We start from the raw sequence: 20,411 nt of genomic DNA, 5'->3' as shown, positions 1-20,411 counted from the left end.
GTGTCGGTCCTCGAGTTCCTCTGGGGGGAAAAGTCTGCAACCATCCTGAGTGTGATGAAATCCTCAAGGCAAACAGAAACACAAGTGTATCCTATGTGTCCTAAAACAACTGAGAATTCAGGGCTCAACTGAGGATGACCACAGCCTAGTGTTCTGGGCTGGCATTAGAAGCTCCTGGAGGCGTGGTTAGGCATGGGCTGCTGGGCCCAGCCGAGTCTCCCAGTCACCAGGTCTAGGGAGGGGCCTGAGAATCTGCATCTCTAACAGGTCCCCAGGCAATGCTGCTGCTGCTGGCCTTAGGATCACGTTTCCAGAAGCAGCTCAGCAGTAGTCTGTCTTGCTGGATCCCCTGCTGGGAGTGTGGCTGCCAAAGGCACACACCTGCCCCTTTCTCGAGAACTGCCCTTGGCCAAGAGGGGCCATCTTTTTATTTTTATTTTTAATTTTACTTTAAGTTCCGGGTTATATGTGCAGAACGTGCAGGTTTGTTACATAGGTATACATGTGACATGGTGGTTTGCTGCACCTATCAACCTGTCATCTAGGTTTTGAGCCCCGCATGCATTAGGTATTTGTCCTAATGCTCTCCCTCCCTTGGGGGGCTGTCTTACGTAGGAAGTTATGCAGGAGCTCCACCTACTTCTGGCCTGTGACCCATGACTGATTCACAGTTCACACTGGGGAACAAATGCCAGCAACTCCGTGGCCTAATCCACGCTGCAGTGCTGCCTGTGGGACCAGGCAGACCTCCCTCTAGCGCGGCTCCAGATAGCATCTCTAATGTCTCATTTACTCTTCACAACAACCCTGGGAGGAAACTGTGGCACAGAGAGGTTAAACAGCTTGGCTGAGGTCACACAGCTGGTTACATGTGCAGCTGATGCTGCCTGACCTCGGAGCCCTACCTCCTAACCCCGTGGCTCTCCTGAGCCGGCTGTGATCCACATCCTCCAGAGACTTGAATCTCTTGAGGAGCTCATTCATGAAATGCTTTAGAAGCCCCCTCTCCCTTGATCCTTTCCACAACTCCCTGGGGTGATTTAGGTTTTGTCCATTCAACAGGTGAAGAAAGTGAGGCCGGAAGGAAAGTGACTTGCCTCCCACAATCTCTTAGTGGTGGCAGAGACAGGAAGTTAAACCCAGGCTTCCTGACTCGCGGTCTTGTTATCAGTTTCCGGGATGACAGGAAGAACTAACCATGCTTAGTTAGTTAGTTAGAGATTCCTCAGGGCTCCAGCATCCCAGTCCCACAGCTCTGCCCAACACACACACCCTATGACAGGTTCTGACTACTCACCTGATATTCCTTCCCTTTTTCCCTGCTACCAGGAGTTTGGAGACAGAGCCGTTGAGCCAACACTTTTGCCCTCCTAACCCTGTCTCAGCTGAGAGCTTTGACCAACACCCACACTCGATAGGGAGACAGGGGCAAGGGTCCCACCTTTGCCCATCATCCCAGCTCAGAGGCCTGGGCCAAGGATAGGGTGAGGGATGTTTTTGTGTTGAGGACATAAAGCACTTGGGGTCAAAAGAATCAGGGTCCCATCCTGTCTTCACCACTTCCTAGCTGTGTGTCTTTGGACAAGCCACCTTCCCTTTAGGTCTTGGGAACACATCTGTAAATGAGCAGAATTCTATCTCCCTTAAAGTCAACAGGAGGGTTAGAAGATATGAAGCACACTGCTGTGTAAGACAGAAGACGCTATAGGGTCCCCATGTAACTTAGTCTTCAAAAATGATGTTTGAGGTGTTTACAGAGGCATTTATTTTTCATTCATTCATTCATTCATTCATTCATTCTTCAGTCAGTCGGTCAGTCGGTCAGTCAGTCAGTCAACAAACCTTTTTCAGACACCTGCTACATGCCACACATGAAGCAAAGCATCAGAAATATTCATTGGCACGTTTGATGCTCACACTCTGTGGAGTAGACAGCATCAGCTCCATCTTACTTGAGGCTCTGAGAGAGACAGTAATTCACCCAAGGTCACCCACTGGGGTAGAACAGGCACCCAGGACCCCAGACTCCCAGTTAAGTGCTACTGCTTGGGCAAGCAGCTGCCACCACCATAGCCCGGGCCCCAGCCCAACACAGCTGCTGAGCTTAAATCTCTGATGGGGCACGCTTGTCCTGGAAACGCTCCCAGCCTCCAGTCTTCCATAGTGCCCCGACACTCTCTCCTGGAGCTTTAATATTTAGATGAACTGTATTTGTCTTGCTGCCTTTTATAAAGGCTCCGAGTTCTAAATGGACAAAGCCACAAGATGAGAGAAAGAGAGCTCATGAGACTGACTTTTTATTATCTAGGCAGAGCAGGGGGAAAATGACTCCAATAAATCTCAAGTTTTATGTGCTCCAGACATTCTGCGGAGCCAAAGATGGCTTCTCAGCAATGCCGACGGTACATTAAAAGCTCATTTTCCCAAACATGGTCCTGAATATGCACTCGGAGGAAAGAGCCATTACACCCAGTAATATCGAGGCTGCAGCTGACGAATGTCGCTGCAATTTTCCCTGAATTCTCCCTCATGACTCAGGAGCAGCTCTCAGAGTTCATACCCTGTTAGGCTTGGCATGCTGCCTGGAGTGGAAGTTAAACACCTGGCCCTTGCACTCAGCCTCGAGTGCTCTGATTAGGAGCCCAGCAGGGGATGGAAAGGGTGGGTACCAGAGGGCAGCTGAGCAACCATAAAACATCACAAATTGTTTTATGAATTTCAGCGGAAGGGGTGGTGATCAGGTCTGAACAGGGAGGTCCATGCACATATGAAATTTCTTCCTCTCAGGCTTTCCCGCTGTCCTCTGGCCCCCAAGGCTACCCCCTCCAGGAAGCCTTCGGTGCCGGGACTGTCCCCTGAGCTCAGCACTTCTTCCATTTCTTGTTCCAAGCTGCAAGTGCCTCACACTTCATGTTGAGATTATTTATGAATATGAATAGCTCAACTCAGAGCTGGGCAGATAAAGTGGGTCTCCATCTTGTCCCGCTCACTGCCTTGCTCATTCACTCATTCATTTTGGAAGGCTACATGGGCTAGATATGGAGAGCCCAGGCTGGGGAGTCGGGCTGCCTGGGTTCAATTCCTGGCACCATCATTTTGATAACTGTGTAGCCAAGTCATTTACCCCTCTGTGCCTCTGTTTTCTCATCTGTAAAATGGCAACAATAACAGTACCTCCTTCTCAGGGTCAAGGATTAAGTGAGATTATAAATAGAAAGGGTTTAAGTAGGTGCCAGTTCCATAGTAACTGCTAAATAAATGTTACATGACAGTTATAAATAATTCACCCATTCCTTTAGGAAAAGTTCACTGAGAGGATACAAGGTCAAATAAGGTGTGGTTCTTGACCTCCAAAGGCCAAGGTGAAGCATCTGGCCCCATGGGCATGAGCAGTGCTGCAAGGTGCTGGCCATCGTGATGTTCTTGGGGATGCTCCACATGTCACTGAGCTGCCCACGTCAGCTCTCGCCTGGCACAGAGGTGGTGAAGCCGAAATAACAGCCCCAGGGAAAGCCGGGTTGACACCAAGCTGAAATCACGGCCACTGTTCCCTGCCCGCCACTCCTAGACGGTGAGCACCCCAGAGCATCTTTCAATCGTCCACAGCTTAGGTCCCTACTCAGCGGACAACAAAGATTCACCCCATACTCATAGTCAGCCAGGCGGGTGCAGGAAGAACTGGGCTTAGAGTCAGAGGCCCAGGTTCAAGTCCCAGCTCTATCCTTTTTCTGGCTATGTGACCCTGGACAAGTAATACCCTTCTCCCATTCATTCAGTAATTAATAAACAGACATTGAAGGCCACCTGCTAACCAGGCCCCTTGCTAGATTCTGGGGCCAGAGAAAGACACAAGGCCCAGGCCCAGCCTTCAGGCCATCCCAGGCTGGTGGCCCCTGGTAAATGCACAACCACATATTGCCATGAATTCAGACTGATCCCACCTTAATTTACATTTCTGATATGTTGTTCATCATGGTTTTCTGTGTTAATCTTGCCTTTTCAAAATATTTCGTTAAAACACTATTTTTATCTTGATAACTTTTTGGACACACCTTTAAATTTTATGGTTGAGGCACGCATCTCACATGCCTCACCCTCGTTCCAGCCCAGAGCATCCAGGCAGCCTCTGTGAGAAGATGACTTCTGAACTGGGTCCTCATACAGGAATAGGAGTTCACTGGGTGGACAAGGTGGAACAGCCTTCTCAGCAGAGCGAACAGCAGGCGGAGGCTCTCAACCAGGGGTGATTTTGCTCCCAGGGGATGTTTGGCAAGGTCTAGAGACATTTTTCGTTTTTATTTTGACTAGGGTAGTGCTACTAGAGGCCAGGAATAGTGAGTAGAGGCCAGGAATGCTGCTAGACATCCTACAAGGCACAGGACACCCCCAATAACAGAGAATCATCCCACCCAAAATGTCAGTGGTGCCGAGGTTGGGAACCCCTGCGCTAAAGAACACAGGTGGGAAACACCATGGTTTAAGATGCTACTTCAGGCCAGGCATGGTGGCTCACGTCTGTAATCCTGGCACTTTGGGAGGCTGAGGCAGGCAGATTGCATGAGCTCAGGAGTTCGAGACCAGCTTGGGCAACATGGTGAAATCCTGTCTCTACTAAAAATAAAAAAGATGCTACCTCAGCCTGATCCCTTGGCCTCTCTAAGCCTCAGTTTCTGCATCTGAAAAATAGGTACCATAATGGTTCCTACCTTAAAGGGTGCTGGGAGAAGGGAACGGCACCAAGGCTCTGCAGAGCAGGTGCTCAGTGAATATCTGTGCCCCATCCTCTCCCAGTGTGAACGCATCCCAAACTGCAGAGCAAACAGTTCTCAAAAGAGACAGTGTCCCTGGTTCCAAAGAAAACTGGGACATGGAAAAGAACATGTTTTGTTCCTTTCCGACCTTTCTTGTAGGGAAAACCATGAATCTTATCTCGTCAACAAACGTGATCCTGTTCACAGAAAACCAGCCTGCGTGTTAGCTTATCACTGGCCTGAGTTTTAACAGGGAGTGAATTTTTATGACCGAGTTGTAAACCTTTGCAAAAACCATTTTTAAACTAAAGAACGCTGACAGATTCTTAACTACTGTAGCTGCTAAATTAAGCATGAGGGATGGGATGGGGGGTTTACGAAAGAAAAGTAAAAGTGCCCTAAAAGAGTTAGTGGAGGTAAAATAATGTTCATTAAAAATAGAAAAACAAACACATACAAAAAAATCTTTTGTGTTCAACTTCACACTCGTACATCATAATGTTCCAGTAAAAGGCCATTTCCCCCTGAGATAATAAAAGAATTGAATTTTTCCTTATCGGTCATCTATTTTTCTAGCCGAAGCTATTACTCCCGCTCTGGGGTTGCTAGGCAACAAGAAATATTAATAGCAGCTTTTATTAGCTTAGCTTTTGCAGCCGAGTACCAGAATGAGAAAATGGGAAACATAAATGTGTTACATAAATCTTTCAACCTTTCAGAGCCGGTGTTAGGCTCTGTTTCCATAATGATTTATTGAAGTGATGGTTCATTTATGAGAAAAAGGAGTTCAGGGTAAGAAAACGGAGCGGTCCCCTGCAGGAGTGTCTGAAAATAAATAATTATAGCAGGAGAGCAAAAGCTGTTTAAAGCCATTTTTCTGAGTTTTATAAAATGTAAAAAGACATATTTCTTTTGCTTAATGCCTCTGAAAAACAGGGGCCAGGAGTTTCATCTGGACTCTGGTAAATACAAAGGAAGCCCAGGGCCTCTAGTTACCACTGTTTAGGACCCTCAGAGACCCGTTTGGGAGATCAGTGCTCCCCCTACTTCCATCCCCAGAGGGACGTTAGACAAAAGCATGGCACCTTGGAAAAGCCCAACTCGGAGGTGCCCCTGGTAACCCCCTGCTTCGACTAAGATGGATCCTTCCCTTGGTCACGATGCCAAGAAGCATTGCGTCTTGGGCCCCCGCTTTCTTGGCAAGCAGTGGAACTGTCACTCCGCTGTTGCTTTTAAGCTCTGAGCCCTGACCGAGGTCCTAAGTGTAATTAATATGCCTTCCCCTGCCTGTCCCCCAGCTGGGGCCCTCCCACTATCCCTGGCCACCTCAGCCCCCGACAAAGTTGGTAAGCAGCAGGTCAGCCTGGACAAACTTAGAGACGAGGCTGAAGCCACCCCAACCCCGTCAATAAAGTGGTTAAAGTAATAAACAGAGCAGCTTACATTTACCGATTGCCTATGTGTGACACTTCACCTGCATCGGATCGCTGACTCTTTATAAACTCCTATGAGGCAGGTTACAATATCTCCATTTACAGATGAAGAAACTGAGGCTCAGGGAGGATCAACCCCTTGATCTGGGTCACAGGGTTGGGGGTAACGAGGAGGGGAGCTGGGGTTTGAACTTAGGTCGGCCTGACCACATAGCCTATACACCTGACTACTAGATGATACTGTATGCCAAGAAACCAAAAATGCACAGAGAAAACCCAAAATGTCATCATGGTAGGTTACAAAGTTAGCTACACATTCTTGCCTCTCTGCGTGCACACCCTTATATGATGTGACTCTATCATTTCTCTCTTCAAGAGGTAGGATCTATTTCTCCACCCCTTACTCTGGGATTTGCCACATGACAGGCTTTGGCCAATGGGCTGGGGCAAATAGGATGCGTGCAGAGGTTTGAAAACTACTGCACATTGGGGTGTACCCTCTCTTGCACCCTGTGTCCATCACCATGTGAATGATCCTAGGCCACCATGTGATGAGAGACACACAGCTCTCTTTTCCTTTTTTTTTTTTTTTTTTTTGAGATAGTCTCACTCTGTCACCCACGCTGGAGTGCAAGTGGCATGATCTTGGCTCACTGCAACCTTGGCTTCCCGGGTCCAAGTGATTCTCTTGCTTCAGCTTCCCGAGTAGCTAGGACCACAGGCGCAAGCCACCATGCCCAGCTAATTTTTGTATTTTTAGCAGAGATGGGGTTTCACTATGTTGGCCAGGCTGGTCTTGAACTCCTGACCTCAAGTGATCTGCCCATCTTGGCCTCCCGAAGTACTGATATGACAGGCGAGCCACGATGCCCAGCCTTGAGACATACACCTCTCATCATGAGATATGAGAGTGGCCAAATCATTCCCCTTTGGTGTCAGCTGACCCTGGGCCAACCACTGCAATGTCAATAAGGCCATCCTAGAATAAGCAGCTGCAGGCAGGCTTTAAGCTGGACCTCAGAAATCACCTGAATCAGTCCAGATCAAAACAACTACCTCGCTGACCTGCCAAATAATGAGAAATCATAAGAATTCATTGTTTTAAGCCACTAGGTATTGGGGTAGTTTGTTACACAGCAAAAGCTAATTGATACATTCATAAGACAAGACCAAACCAAAAATGTTATGCATTAAGAGTAATGAAATGAATGGGTTGGACTAGGGGGTCCCTACTGCCCCCTGTGTTTCAGAAGACCAGAGGACCAAGGGTTGAGGGTCTTTCTTCCTTGTGTCTGCAACTTGGGAGGGGATTCCTATGTCTCAACTTGTGAGAATCCAACAGGGATAGACCATGCCTTCTGCAGGGAGGAGGAAAGTGGTAGGGAAGAGAAGAGGAGAGAGAAAGGAGATTGGAGGGGAATAGTTCAGAACAGGAAGAAAATGGGGGAGGTGTTAGGAGGTATATCAAGCACCTCCCAGAGTCAATACACAGACCCTGTCCCTAACTCCAAGGCCCTTGCCCCCAGGATGAAGTCCCCACTCCAAGGTATATCAAGGACCTCCCAGAGTCAATACCCAGAACTTGTCCCTATATCCAAGGCCCTGCCCCCAGGATCAAGTCCCCACTCCAAGTTTTAAATCCTGCCCCCAGGCTCCGGGCACAGGAACCATCTCTAAAGCAAGGTGGTCAAGTGGCAACTAAGGTACAGCTCAGCCCCTTCCCCAACAGCCTAGTCCAGGGCACCAGCATGGAAAGGCCCTTCACTTGGGGTGGGGGACCCTGGGCCACAGCCCCTAGCCCTGTGTGTGCAGCATGAAGGGCCTATCTTGGCAAGATGCTTTGGGACGGGGACCTAGAACACAAAGAATCTGAAACGTAGCACTAAGTACTGAATTTGATAGTATTTGAGCCCCCTTAGGCCAGTGATATGTGTGACGTTGGTAGTGGGAGGACTATTGAACTTCAGATCCATATACTTGTCTAGTATGTCACTGCTAACAAAACAATTCTACCCATTTTCCTATTTGTGAGTTCACCAGAGCTGAAATCCCAATCCCCATTTCATAGATAGGAAAACTGAGGCTGGGAGAGAAGTAACTTGTCCAAGATCCCAAAGATAGCCAACAGGAGTCAAAGCTGGGAGGATAATGCATGAATGACACTGCATACCTCTCCTGCACTAAGTGAGTCCCACAGCAAGACCACACAGCTCCAGGGACCCACGGGGCTTGGTGCAGGAAAAACCCACATTTCCCTGATCAGCAGAATCTATAGCTACTGTCGGGGGAGCTTTGCCAGAATTCATTTCTGGCTGGGCCCAGCCTCCATCTGCCCGAGGCTCTCCCAGGAGTTTCTCTGGTCTCACAAAAGATGCAGGTTCCCCAGGAACCTGTCTGGGAATGTCCAACTCTGTCATCTCCCAGGGTAATTCCTCTCCTGGGTAAGCCAGGAGCATAAGCTCAAACATTTCCCAAGGACGACTCCAAAATAAATGATTTCAGACTTAACAGAAGCAGCTTAATAAATTCCACTCTTCGAGTTTCTTTGGGTATTTTAGAAACTGATTTATACATACAATATCTCTCTCGAAATGAGACAATCAACACAGGATAAAATTATTGAGTTATGAAAATCAGGGTCAGACAGAGGTGCAGCACTTTAAATTAAACCGGCAAAATATATCTCTCATACTAAATTGACTCTTTTTGTCTTGGAAATAAATGTTTAATCAGTTAAGACGCTGAAGTTGAGGGAGAAGCCTTAAGCATATTTAATTTTGTAAAAGGGGTTCAATTCCAATACTGTACATGACTCCTGCTAGCTGCCATACCTTCAAAGCAGAAAGCTAACTCCCACCCACGCCTGCAAGGCTGAACAGGCCAGGGCAGGGGACCGGAAAGAATTGGTGGCCTCTGGGATCAGAGCCAAGGGGGCTTTGGCATTTATGAGATGGCTGTCAAATGCCTTGGCCTTGCCCGCCTCTCCAGGGATGACATCCTCAGTGTATCTCGATCTGTGCAGACAACGCCTGAAGCACCCTGGCCATCAGCGCATCCTCTGTGCCACCTGTGGCCCTGCAGCCCAGCCGCACCATCCCTCAGCCATCTGGTAAAACTGAGAGGTGGATGGCAGGGGATAGAGCTGGGTTTGCATTCTGGCCTTGCTGTTTAAGAGCTGCATGACAGTAATTCATTCACAAAGTACTTATAGAATCTACTCTGCATCAGGGGACACTTCCTCTAGGAAGTGATAACCCCACATCTAAGGGGCCTCTTCCGGGCACAGAGCACCACACACTGATGCTATTAGAGAATTTACCACAGTCTTAGAAATAGGCTTTTCACCTTCTCTCCATCTGCACCAGGAGTCCCTCAAGGGCATCTTGTAGATCACAAGCCTAGAACAATGCCTGGTACCTAGTGGGCACTCAATGAAGGCTGTCGCACAGCTGAGGATCACTGTGGTAGGTTGAAAAATGTCCCCCAAAGACATCAGGTCCTAATCCTTGGAACCTGTAAATGGTACTGTATTTAGAAAAGAGGGTCTTTGCAGATGTGATTAAGGATCTTGAGATGGGAGATTTTCCTAGATTATCCCCAAATGCCCTAAATGCCATCACAAATGTCCTTAGAAGAGGGGCAAAGGGAGTTTTGCTGACAGAGGGAAGGCGATGTGAAGATGGAGGCAGAGATCAGAATGATGCAGCCACGAGCCAGGGAAGACCAGCAACCCCCAGGAGCTGGAAGAGAAGCGAGGCTGGATTCTCCCCGACAGACTCTGGGGAAAGTGAGTTCCTCCTGACACTGTGATTTCAGCCCAAGGAGACTGCTTCTGGACTTCTGGAGGTGTGATAGAATAAATCTCTGTTTTTTTAAGCCCCCAAGTTGGTGGAAATCTCTCGGAACAGCCATGAGACACTAATATAATCATCTGCCACCTTGGGGTCTCCATCCCTTCATGATACTATTATCATTATCCCTCGGTTTGCTTCTTGGGGGGATTATGCAAGAAAACATTTGAAAGCCCTCTGCACGGTGCTTGAAACCCAGCAGGTGTTAACACCAATTCCAGCATCACCCACGTAGCGTGTATGCCCACGCACACACAGAGCCACGCTCCTTTGTCCTGTGGTTCAGATGAATTTAAAAACTCTTGTCTTGAAGAGTCCCTTGTCTCTCTTCACCAGATAGTCCCAATGCATGTACATCTCCTTATCTGGTTTTCCCAGTTGGTCCGGGTGCCCTCCCCTGGGTAATAGAGTTTGGCTTATCTTTCATGACATAAAGAGGAAATATAAAATTCAGTGAACCCTTGCAAAGTCTAATGGAAGAATTAAGGCTATCTGAATTTGTGAAGCCTCTTAAACATGAGCTACTTTTAAAGAAAATCTGGAAAACGACTGCAAGTGCCTATTTGGACAGAGCCCAACAAAAGCATTTCCTAGGAGGGGCAATTAGGGGGTCATCTCTGATAAAAAGATAACATGCTTTGTAATTACCAGAGCTATTATAATCAGGTGGCCCTACAAATGTACCTGAGGGTGTCTGCAGTCTGCTCCTTTAGGTAAATGAGACTTAAGGGAAAACACTGCCATTCAGTTACAGTCGAATTCATTTTTATTACAAATAATAATAGCAAGTGCTCATTGAATGTTTACTCTCTGCCAGACATTTGCTAAGACTTTACATACATTATCTCTGATACACTTCATCACAATCTTCAGGTGGGTACGATTATGATTCCAAGACAAGCAAACCGAGGCTTCAAAAGTGAAGCCAGGATCTAATTCTGGTGTCTGGGACCAACCATCACCCCACACTGTCTCCATTCACCCCAGTACCAAAGGCGGCAACACAGTGGCCCCAAACTGTAGCCATGCTCACCCCTGCACCACAGCCCTCATAGCAGATGACAAAGTGCCCACCTGGCCCTGCTCTTGTTTGTATTACCATAAATCCCAAACAGGGATGGTCCAGAGCAGTGAGGTTTCTGCTAGAAAATGAGCCCAGTAAGCAAGTAAGGTACAAGCATTCTAACGAACTGGAAACCCATTTATGCCTAGTGTTCCATTATTGAAACGCTAAGCATGTGGGAGTTATTTATATCCTACTGCTCAAGCTCATTGCCAAGGTCTGATAGCAAAAATTCAAAAAATTGCAACCTCAGGCATAAATGGGTTAAAACCATTCCAGACATGGCGGTGTGAGTCTGAATCGCTAGGTTTGAGAGAGAGAAGAGGAAGCTGAGGACTTGCATTATTGATGGACCCACAAGGAAAAAATTTCTGGAGAAACGGAGCATCCATTTTCATTGAACTCTTTCGTGAGAACCAAACACTATGAAATGTGGATCTCGAGTTGGTTTCCTCCCACCCTCCTTCCCTTCCTTGTCTCCTTTTATTTCCCACCTAGCTTCAAAAACAAACAAAAAAATGTGTGTGCCTTATAAAAATACACAGAGGACACCGCTTTTTTGAACAAGGAAGTTTGGTGGTAATAAATGAAGAGTAAACAAAATACAGTTGAGATCGTTTGACTATAAAGCCATGTCCTAAGGTCCCAGGGGTCTGCTAGAATTGGGCCACAAATTCGACTGTGGCTTCTGAACAGTCATGGCAGAGGTAGACACAAGCCATCCCAAACCATGAGATTCTGCTAGGAAAATCAACTAAGCAGGCCTCCTCCTGTGCCACAGGTGTGTGTGTGACTCAAACTGACAAAACAGTGAACTGCTTCCTCCTAGACATAGTGGTCTGTCCAGCGATGCTGTCATCAACCTCTCTGCCAGAGATGTCAGGGAAGATGCTGGCTGCCAGCAGCCATCAAGCCTGTTGTGTGGAAATGGGCCTTGTGACACTGGTGGGGTTCCTGGATTGAACCATGCCTGAAACCCTGTATCCACCCCCTGGATATTTCATACTCTTTTGTATAAGTTTGAGTTTGGTCCCTGTCACTTAAAAATGAATGTAAGAGTCATGACTAGTACATAATATTAAATGTGAAGGGAAGAAAAGCAAAAATAAACACAAGTCACAGTTGTTCAGAAGAAGCACTAGAATTCCCTTAAGGAGATTTTTCTATGATATAAAAAAAATGCTCTACTGTTCTACCATTTTTCTATAGATTTTGATGGTTCAGATCAGCCATTATTATTTTTTTTTTTGAGACAGGGTCTTGCTGCGTGGCCCAGGCTGGAGCGCAGTGGCACCATCTCAGCTTACTGCAACCTTTACCTCCCAGGTTCAAGCAATTCTTGTGCCTCAACCTTCTGAGTAGCTGGTATTACAGGTGAGTGCCACCATGCCTGGCTAATTTTTGTATTTTTAGTAGAGACAGAATTTCGCCATGTTGACCAGGATGGTCTTGAACTCCTGGCCTCAAGTGATCCCCCGCCTCAGCCTCCCAAAGTGCTGGGATTAGAGCTGTGAGCCACCATGCCTGGCCTCAAATCAGCCATTCTAAGGATATATATCTCCTTAGAATGGGATTCAGCACCCTTATGATCCAGGCCCTGCTGAGCTCTTTCATCTCCTCTCTCTCCTTGGCTCCAGGTCCTTCCTCTCCAGCCCAATAAAAAGCATGAACCACATGCTATTCCCAAGCATGGCACGAGCACCCTTGCCACCTCCTTTTGTACCTGATATTCCCCCAACCTGGGAAAGGTTCTTTCTTGCCTTTGTCTGCCTGCTACATTTTTACCTATCCCATGAACTTTAACTCGGTAATCACCCTCTTCTCTGGCAGCTTAAGCAAGATACAATTTTTTTTTAATTATATGACTCCATTTCTATGAAATGTCCAGAATAGGCAAATTTATAGAGACAGAAAGTCAATTAGTGGTTGCCTAGGGCTGAAGATTTCAGGCGGTGGGTTGGGAGTGATGGCCAAAAATATGATGTTTCTTCCTGTTGTTTTTTTGAGAAAGGGTCTCACTCTGTCACCACAGCCTTGACCTCCCGGGCTTGAGTGATCCTCCCACCTCAGCCTCCCAAGTAGCTAGGACTACAGGTACACGCCACCACACCTGGCTAATTTGTTTTGTAGAGACGGGGTCTTGCTATGTTGCCAAGGCTGTTCTTGAACTCCTAGACTCAAGTGATCCTCCTGCCTCAGTCTCCCAAAGTGCTGGGGTTATAGGCGTGAGCCACCATGCCCTGCAACAGAGCATTTTTCTTTTCTTTTCGTGATAGGGTCTTGCCATGATGCCCGGAGTGCAGTGCCTTTTCACAGGCACGATCCCACTACTGGTTAGCATGGGAGTTTTGACCTGCTCTGTTTCCAACCTTGGCCAGTTTACCCCTCCTTAAGCAACCTAGTGGTTCCCCACTCCCAGGAGGTCACCATACTGATGCCAAAGCTAGTGCAGCCAACTGATTTGCATAGGGCACTACAGCCCAGGACTCCTGGGCTCAAGCGATCCTCCCATTTAGCCTCCCAAGTAGCTGAGATTATAGGTACACATCACTGTGCCTAGCTAGTGTTTCTTTATGGGGTGATGAAATGTTCTAAAATCAATCGTGTTAATGGTCACACAACTCTGTCAATATATGAAAAGTCATTAAGTAGTATACTTTAAATGGGTGAATTGTATGGAATATAAATTATACCTCAATAAAACTGTTAAAAAATAAAAATGAGATTATACTATTAACAAATAATGCAAACCAATACCGAGATATTGTACGCAGAGCTCCAGAAGGAAGCAGTGTGCTGATATTAGATTTCTCTCCATGCCCACCCGCCGTGTCCCACAGACTCCCATGCTACCAGGTAATCCCAGCATGGGATTACCAACTCCAAGCAACCAGGTAAACCCAGACCCTGCCCATGAGCAGAGGGTTCTTATCAAAGCATCAACATTCTTCTGCTTCCCTCTCAACCCCCTCCCTGCTGTCATCAGCAGGAACTGCAGCAGGCGATAGGGACTCACCGTGGGCAGCTGGCCCGACAGCAGGTGGCTGTCCTGTGCTAGCATGTTGGACACCATGATGGCTGGGAGGTCCATGGCCTGATAAGAGTAGGCAGGGAGCAGACCGTTGGGGGTGAGGCCGTGGCACAGCGAGTGGTAGCTGGCTTCGTGGTCCCCCAGGTGCAGGAGGGATGGCTCCGGGAGGTTGGGAGGTGTTATCGGGGGGATCTCATAGTCTTCGTTGTTCTCGCTCTGGCCGTTGTAGGTCTAAAACATCAAAAAGACATGTCGGGGGGGGGGGGTCAGTGCCTTACAACTGCAGAACATACCCAACAGCACCAATAACAGCAACAATAATAACGATAGCAACCCCTTGGCAAAGGAGAGAAGGGATGATGCTTCTGCAAGGCAGAGGGTCAAGACGGTGCCCTAACTCGGTCAGACTCCTGCTCTATCCCCAAACAGATGTTTCCTCCCACCAGAGGCTCTGCACACAGAAGCCTGCCCTCCTGGAGAATGGGGGCTGGCTCCCCCTGTTCCTCTCTGGTTTCCCACCAGATCTGGCCATCACAGTCCACCTTGGATCCATCTTTCCTGCCCACCCATTTCACAGATAGAGACTCAGGTTCAGGGAGGAAAGCAGTCCATCCATGGTTGGGGGAAGAGTTGGGAATGGAGCTGAAGTATCCTGATTCCAGGCCTGGTGATCTTTCCAGGGAAGCCAGGCCATTTTCTCTTGTGCTCCCAACACTCAGCCCAAGGCTTCTCAGTCTTTCTCATCTTGGTAAATGGCACAAACATCCTTGCAGGAGTGCAAGCTAGAAACCAGGAGTCACCTGTGCACCTTCCTTTCCAGTCCTTCCTTGTTTTTTTTTTCCCACCTCGCCAAACTGTCCAGGAACCTCCAGGACAACGCTGAATAGAAATGGTGAGAGCAGACATCCGGGCCTTTTTCCTTATCTTAAAGAGCTCAATATTTCACCACAAAGGATGCCATTTGCCACAGGTTCTTTGAGGTATTCTTAAGCAAGCTGAGGGACCTCCTGGTGGGTCAAAGTGTGTGGCTTTATTAAAATCATGCATGGCTTTTCAATTTTATCAAATTCTTTCCCCCTGCATCCACTGACAGGCTCAAATGACCTTTCTCCTTTAATTCAGTTAATATAGTAAATATGTAATTTGGTTTTCTAATGGTAGATCAATCTTGCATTCCTGGAATAAACCCTATTTGGTCATGACATATTATTCTTTCCATAGATTGTTGGGTTTTGTTGGCTGATGTTTTGTTTAGGACTTTTTTATCAGGTTCACAAGTGTGACTGGCCTATAATTTTCCTGTCTCATACTGTCCTTGTTGGGGTTTTAGTAACAAGGTTACTTTAGCTTGAGGAGTCATTCTTCCATTTCTACACTCTGGAAGAGATTAGACCCTAGCAGAAAAGAGGTGTGTCAACTAGAAGATGACTCTGAAGAAATTATCCAGAGTTCGGCATAGACGGTCAAAAAGGAAATATGAAAGAGAGTTTATGTGCACAGCGGACAGAGTAAGAGTGTCTAATGGATGCCTGTTCAATCAGCATTCTGGAAGGAGAAGAGTGAGAGAATAGGTCAGGGGAGAACTGAGGAGATAATAGTTGAGAATGTTCCAGAACAGAGGAAGCTTATCAAAGGCATTGGTAAATATAAAGGTAAATGTTTTCCACACTTTTTCTTTCATTTTTTAAATGGACATAAAATAATGGTACTTACTTATGGGGTACACAGTGATGTTTTGATACAAATAATGCATAACGATCATATCAGGGTAATTGGCATATCCAGCATCTTGAACATTTATCATTTGTGTTGGGAACGTTCAATATCTTCCTTCTAGCTCTTTCAGACTATATAACTACGTAACATATATTGTTACCTACAGTGCTAAATCTTAAATCAATCAAGAAATATGCATAGAGGTGGGGGGAAACCTAAACCACAATAGCATGTAAGAAATAACACCTTCTAGCATCATTGTATTGTTTGTTAAGTGCATGTGTTAAAATAGTGAAGGTCACTGAGCCTGGCAAAGGACCTGGTTGGTGATAGCCAATTCCCTGAGTGTCTGCTGGATGAAGTTACTGAGCAGCGGGGATAGCTGGGTGTGTGTACAGCCTGTGGCAACAGCAGAAAGCACAAGATACCTAAATTCCATGGGGGAGAGCCCTAGACTACCCTTTACAGTCATAGAACAGACTGAGAGGGTAAGTGCCTTGCCACCCTGGGACCCACCACTGGGACCCAGAGCCCACGTGGCCCCTTGCTCATTTCCTCCCTCTGCAGGGCTGCAGCGGGATGATCTCATAGATGGGCAAACAGTCATCTGGGAACAGGCCATGACCATGCCCACCTTCCTGCTTCACCTTCTCCTTCTCTGTTCTCATCTAGGGTTCCTCAGGCTGTCCTGAACTCCCCTCTCTTTCTCCCTACATTGCCTCCCCAGGTGGACCTCAACCAGTCTGGGTTTCGATTCTCATCTAAGTGCCACATTTACCCCTCCAGCCTTGGTCACACATCTGAGCTCCAGGGCGGAGCCTCTCGATGCCCAGTCAATGTTCTCATTTGTTGATCATAATACCCCTTCCCCTGCCGTGTCCCTGTGTCCTCCACATCTCAGCAAGTGACACTACCTTCCATCCCGTTCATAGAACCACGAACCTGGGACTCACCCCCGACATCTCTCAAATCCAATGAAATGCCTCCAAAATATCTTTAAAATCTGTTTCTTTCCCACTGCCACTATCCTAGTCCAGGCCACCACCACCTCTTACCAGCCTTTTTCAATGGCCACTCGGGCTGCTCTATTCTCTTTCTGTAGCCAGACTGGTCTCTATCAAGATGATCATCACACGATGTCAATCCCACATCAAATGATGAGCTCCCCACTGCCTTCAGGATGAAGTCCACAATCCCAGATCCAGCCCTGGAAGTCCTTGCATGGCCTGGCCCCACCACCCCTCTAACCACAGTGACCTCTCCTGCCTCTGGGCTCTCCCCCTACACAGTTCCCTCTGCTGCACTCCGCCTGCCACACATTGTCCCTCCCGTGGTTCGTTCCTACTCATCTCTCCCCAATAGGTTTTGTTTAAATGTCTTCCCTGATACTCCAGGGTAGATCAAACCCCATTTCACACCCCGATTGCCCAGAATTTTTCCTTGGAAGCACTCATCGTTATAAGTAGTTAACTGACTTCTTGTGTGATTATTTGTCTGATATTTAACGTGAGTTTTGCTCCCTATATCCCCAATGCCTCGGTCAGAACCTGGCACAGAGTTGGAACACAAAGTAAGAGCTCAGAAACAATGAGTTGGCCTATAATCCCAGCACTTTGGGAGGCCAAGACGGGAGGATCGCTTGAGCCCAGGAGTTTGAGACCACTCTGGGCAACATGGTGAAACCCCATCTCTACAAAAAAAATACAAAAATTCGCTGGGTGTGTGGCCATGCACCTATAGTCCCAGCTACTTCGGGGGCTGAGGTGGAGGATCATTTGAGCCCAGGAGGTCAAGGCTGAAGTGAGCTGTGATTGTGCCACTGCACTCCAGCCTGGGTGACAGAGGGAGACCTCATCTTAAAAAAAAAAAAAAAAAGTTGAATGTACAGCCAGGTCCTGGGGTGGACACCATAAACATGCATCTCACTCAACCTTCATGATTGCCCTGGAGCTGGGAACTACTGTCCCTATCATGCAGGAGGCAGTGCAGTGCAGTGGTTAAGAGCCAGGCAGCTTGGGTTTGCATCCTGGCTCTGCCACTTACTGCCTGTGTGTGACTCTGGGTGCATTACTTACCCTCTGATACAGTTTGGATATTTGTCCCCTCCAAATCTCATGTCGAAAAGTGACCCACTGTTGGAGGTGGGGCTGAGCCAAAAGTGTTTGGGTCATGGGGCAGATCTTTCAGTAGTGGCTTGGGACCCTCCCTGTGGTAATGAGTGAGTTTTTGCTCTATTCATTCATGCAAGAGCTGGTTGTTTAAAGAGACTGGCACCTCTTCCCCTCTCTCTCTCATTCTCCTGCCATGTGACATGCCTGCTACCGCCTTCACCTTCTCCCAGGAGTAAAAGCTTCCTGAGGCCTCATCAAAAGCTGAGCAGATGTGGGTGCCATGCTGATACAGCCTGCAGAACCATGAGCCAATTAAACCTCTTTTCTTTGTAAAAGATCTAGTCTCAAGTATTCCTTTATAGCAATGCAAAACAGACTAAAACACCCTCTCTGTGCCTCAGTTTCCTCATGTGTGAGAAAGCGGGTAATGACAGTATGTATCTACAGGGCTGCTATAAAGAATAAATGAATCAATAACATGTAAGTTTCTCAGGGCAATGTTGAGCACACAGTGAGTGATGTCAGCGTTAGTTATTGCTATCCTTGCTGCCCTCATCTGGAGTTTCAGAGATGGTGGGGACTTCCCCAAGGACACAGAATAAGCAAACAGTCGCACACTGGGATATGGGGGACAGGGACACAAGCAAAAGGTAAGTAGAGTCAAATGGTTGCAGGTGGTCATGAATACTATGATACTATGGGGGACACACACAAGGGATTGTATAGGGAGCATCAAAGGAGTAGAGTCTTGCCTTAGAGTGGGCAGAGGGGTTGGGAAGGCTTCCTGGAGGTGGCGACTCTGAACTGGAAAGCTGGCAGTGGGACTCTACTTTCTGGGGTGATATGATATCTGTGGCTTATTGCCACCTAAAGGCAATCGGCCCCCAGCCCATCTTGGTGGTCAGGCTGAAGACACACATCACCCTGTGGTGCTCACACCTGTGTTGTGTGAGTTAGGAACACTCATAAATGAGGATCCTGAGCCAGTGAGCTGCTGTTTACTTATTCTGTGTCTTTGGGGAAGTCCTTTAACTCTCTTGTCCTCAGTGCCTAGCACAGTGCACAGTAATGACTCATTACAACATAATAAATGGGCACGGGAAATGGGGGAATGTCCCAGGCTCTAGTTTCAAACCACAGCTCTCCTTCCCAGCATACTACATGCCCCTCAGCCACCTGCTGTTCATGTGTTTTGACCGACACCTCCCTCCCTGTCCCTCAGCACCCTTAAAATAGGTGCTGGCACAGAGCAGGTGCTGGCACAGAGAAGGTGCCCAGTGAATGCTAACTGACTGCTCAAGTCCATTCCTTTCAGTCAAAAAACAAAACTTCAATCCACTGGAACCGGCCCAATTGACCAGAAGCCTTTTGAAAAAATAAGCATATGCTGTATCAAAATATTGGAATCACACAATTATGACAATTCACTTAAAGAGGCAATTAGCACACTTAAAAATAACTAAGCAGGCAAACATGAACATGCCTCTTCACAATCAAATCCTACATGCATGACACTGAACACAAAACAACTTGTCCTGAGTACCTACTATGTGCCAGGCACTGAGCCCAGCATGTCCATGTACATTCTCCATTTAGTTCATATGTGTTCTGTAGAGAAGTGATTATTATCTTCATTTTGCAGATGAGGGACATGGAGCTTAGAGAGTAGAGGTGTCACATAGCTAGTAGGTCCTGGTTGTGATTCAGACCCTGGTCTTGTGACTCCAAACCCAGCATTTTCCTACAGTAGAATTGGCCGTTCCACGGTGCCTAATTTTCTCTCTACCACTGGCATCCTCATGAAAATATAGAAAGAGATGCTAAGTCATAAGAGCTTTGCCAGTTAAAAATATTAGTAAAATCTTACAGGAAATCTGCAAAGAGTTACCTCTTCATTTCCACTCATTCTTTCTTAAACCCACTCCAATCATGTTTTCATCCCACTTCCACCAAAACTGCTTGGGAAGGTCATCAATGACCTCCATCTTCCTAAATCCAGTGGCCAATGCTCAGTCTTCATCTGGCCTTCATCTTGACCTTATCAGTGGAATTTGATATAATTAGTTCATCCTCCTCCCTGGGAACAAACTTCTTCACTTGGCTTCTGGGACACCAGAGATATTGGTCCTTCAACATCACAGGCCATTTCTTCTGTCCATGGCCAACATCACAGGCCATTCTGTATGTCCTTTGTTGGTTCCCATTCTTCTCCTTAATCTATTGATGATGACATTCCCAGAGCTCAGATCTTATACCCTCCTCTAAACACACTCACTCCCTGGTGCTCTCATCCAGACTCATGGCATTATGGACCATCTGTATGCTGGTGAGCTCCAGTTCTTACCACTGAGCCAGACCTTCCCCTGAAATGCTGACTCATATAAGCCCACTGTTATTTGTCCTTCCCTTTGGATGTTAATTGATATCTCAAACAACTCAACACATTTAAGAGAGA

At 47.2% G+C, this 20,411-nt stretch overlaps 1 protein-coding gene across 8 annotated transcripts in view; it reads right to left on the bottom strand.

Annotated features, from left to right (window-relative positions):
* The window catches only part of TOX2 (TOX high mobility group box family member 2), a 157,234-nt gene that overhangs the window by 50,294 nt on the left and 86,529 nt on the right, over positions 1 to 20,411 (bottom strand). For all 8 annotated transcript variants that reach the window (XM_003825915.5, XM_003825916.5, XM_034947027.4 and 5 more), the window contains exon 3: positions 14,115 to 14,360. In XM_003825915.5, coding sequence (XP_003825963.2) covers positions 14,115 to 14,360 — 246 coding nt within the window. The remainder of the gene's footprint in view (positions 1 to 14,114; positions 14,361 to 20,411) is intronic.

This window comes from Pan paniscus, chromosome 21, assembly GCF_029289425.2.
Source record: "Pan paniscus chromosome 21, NHGRI_mPanPan1-v2.0_pri, whole genome shotgun sequence".
Taxonomy (NCBI): domain Eukaryota; kingdom Metazoa; phylum Chordata; class Mammalia; order Primates; family Hominidae; genus Pan; species Pan paniscus.
The sequence above is the reverse complement of the archived record's forward strand: the minus strand, read 5'-3'. Positions and strand labels throughout refer to the sequence as shown.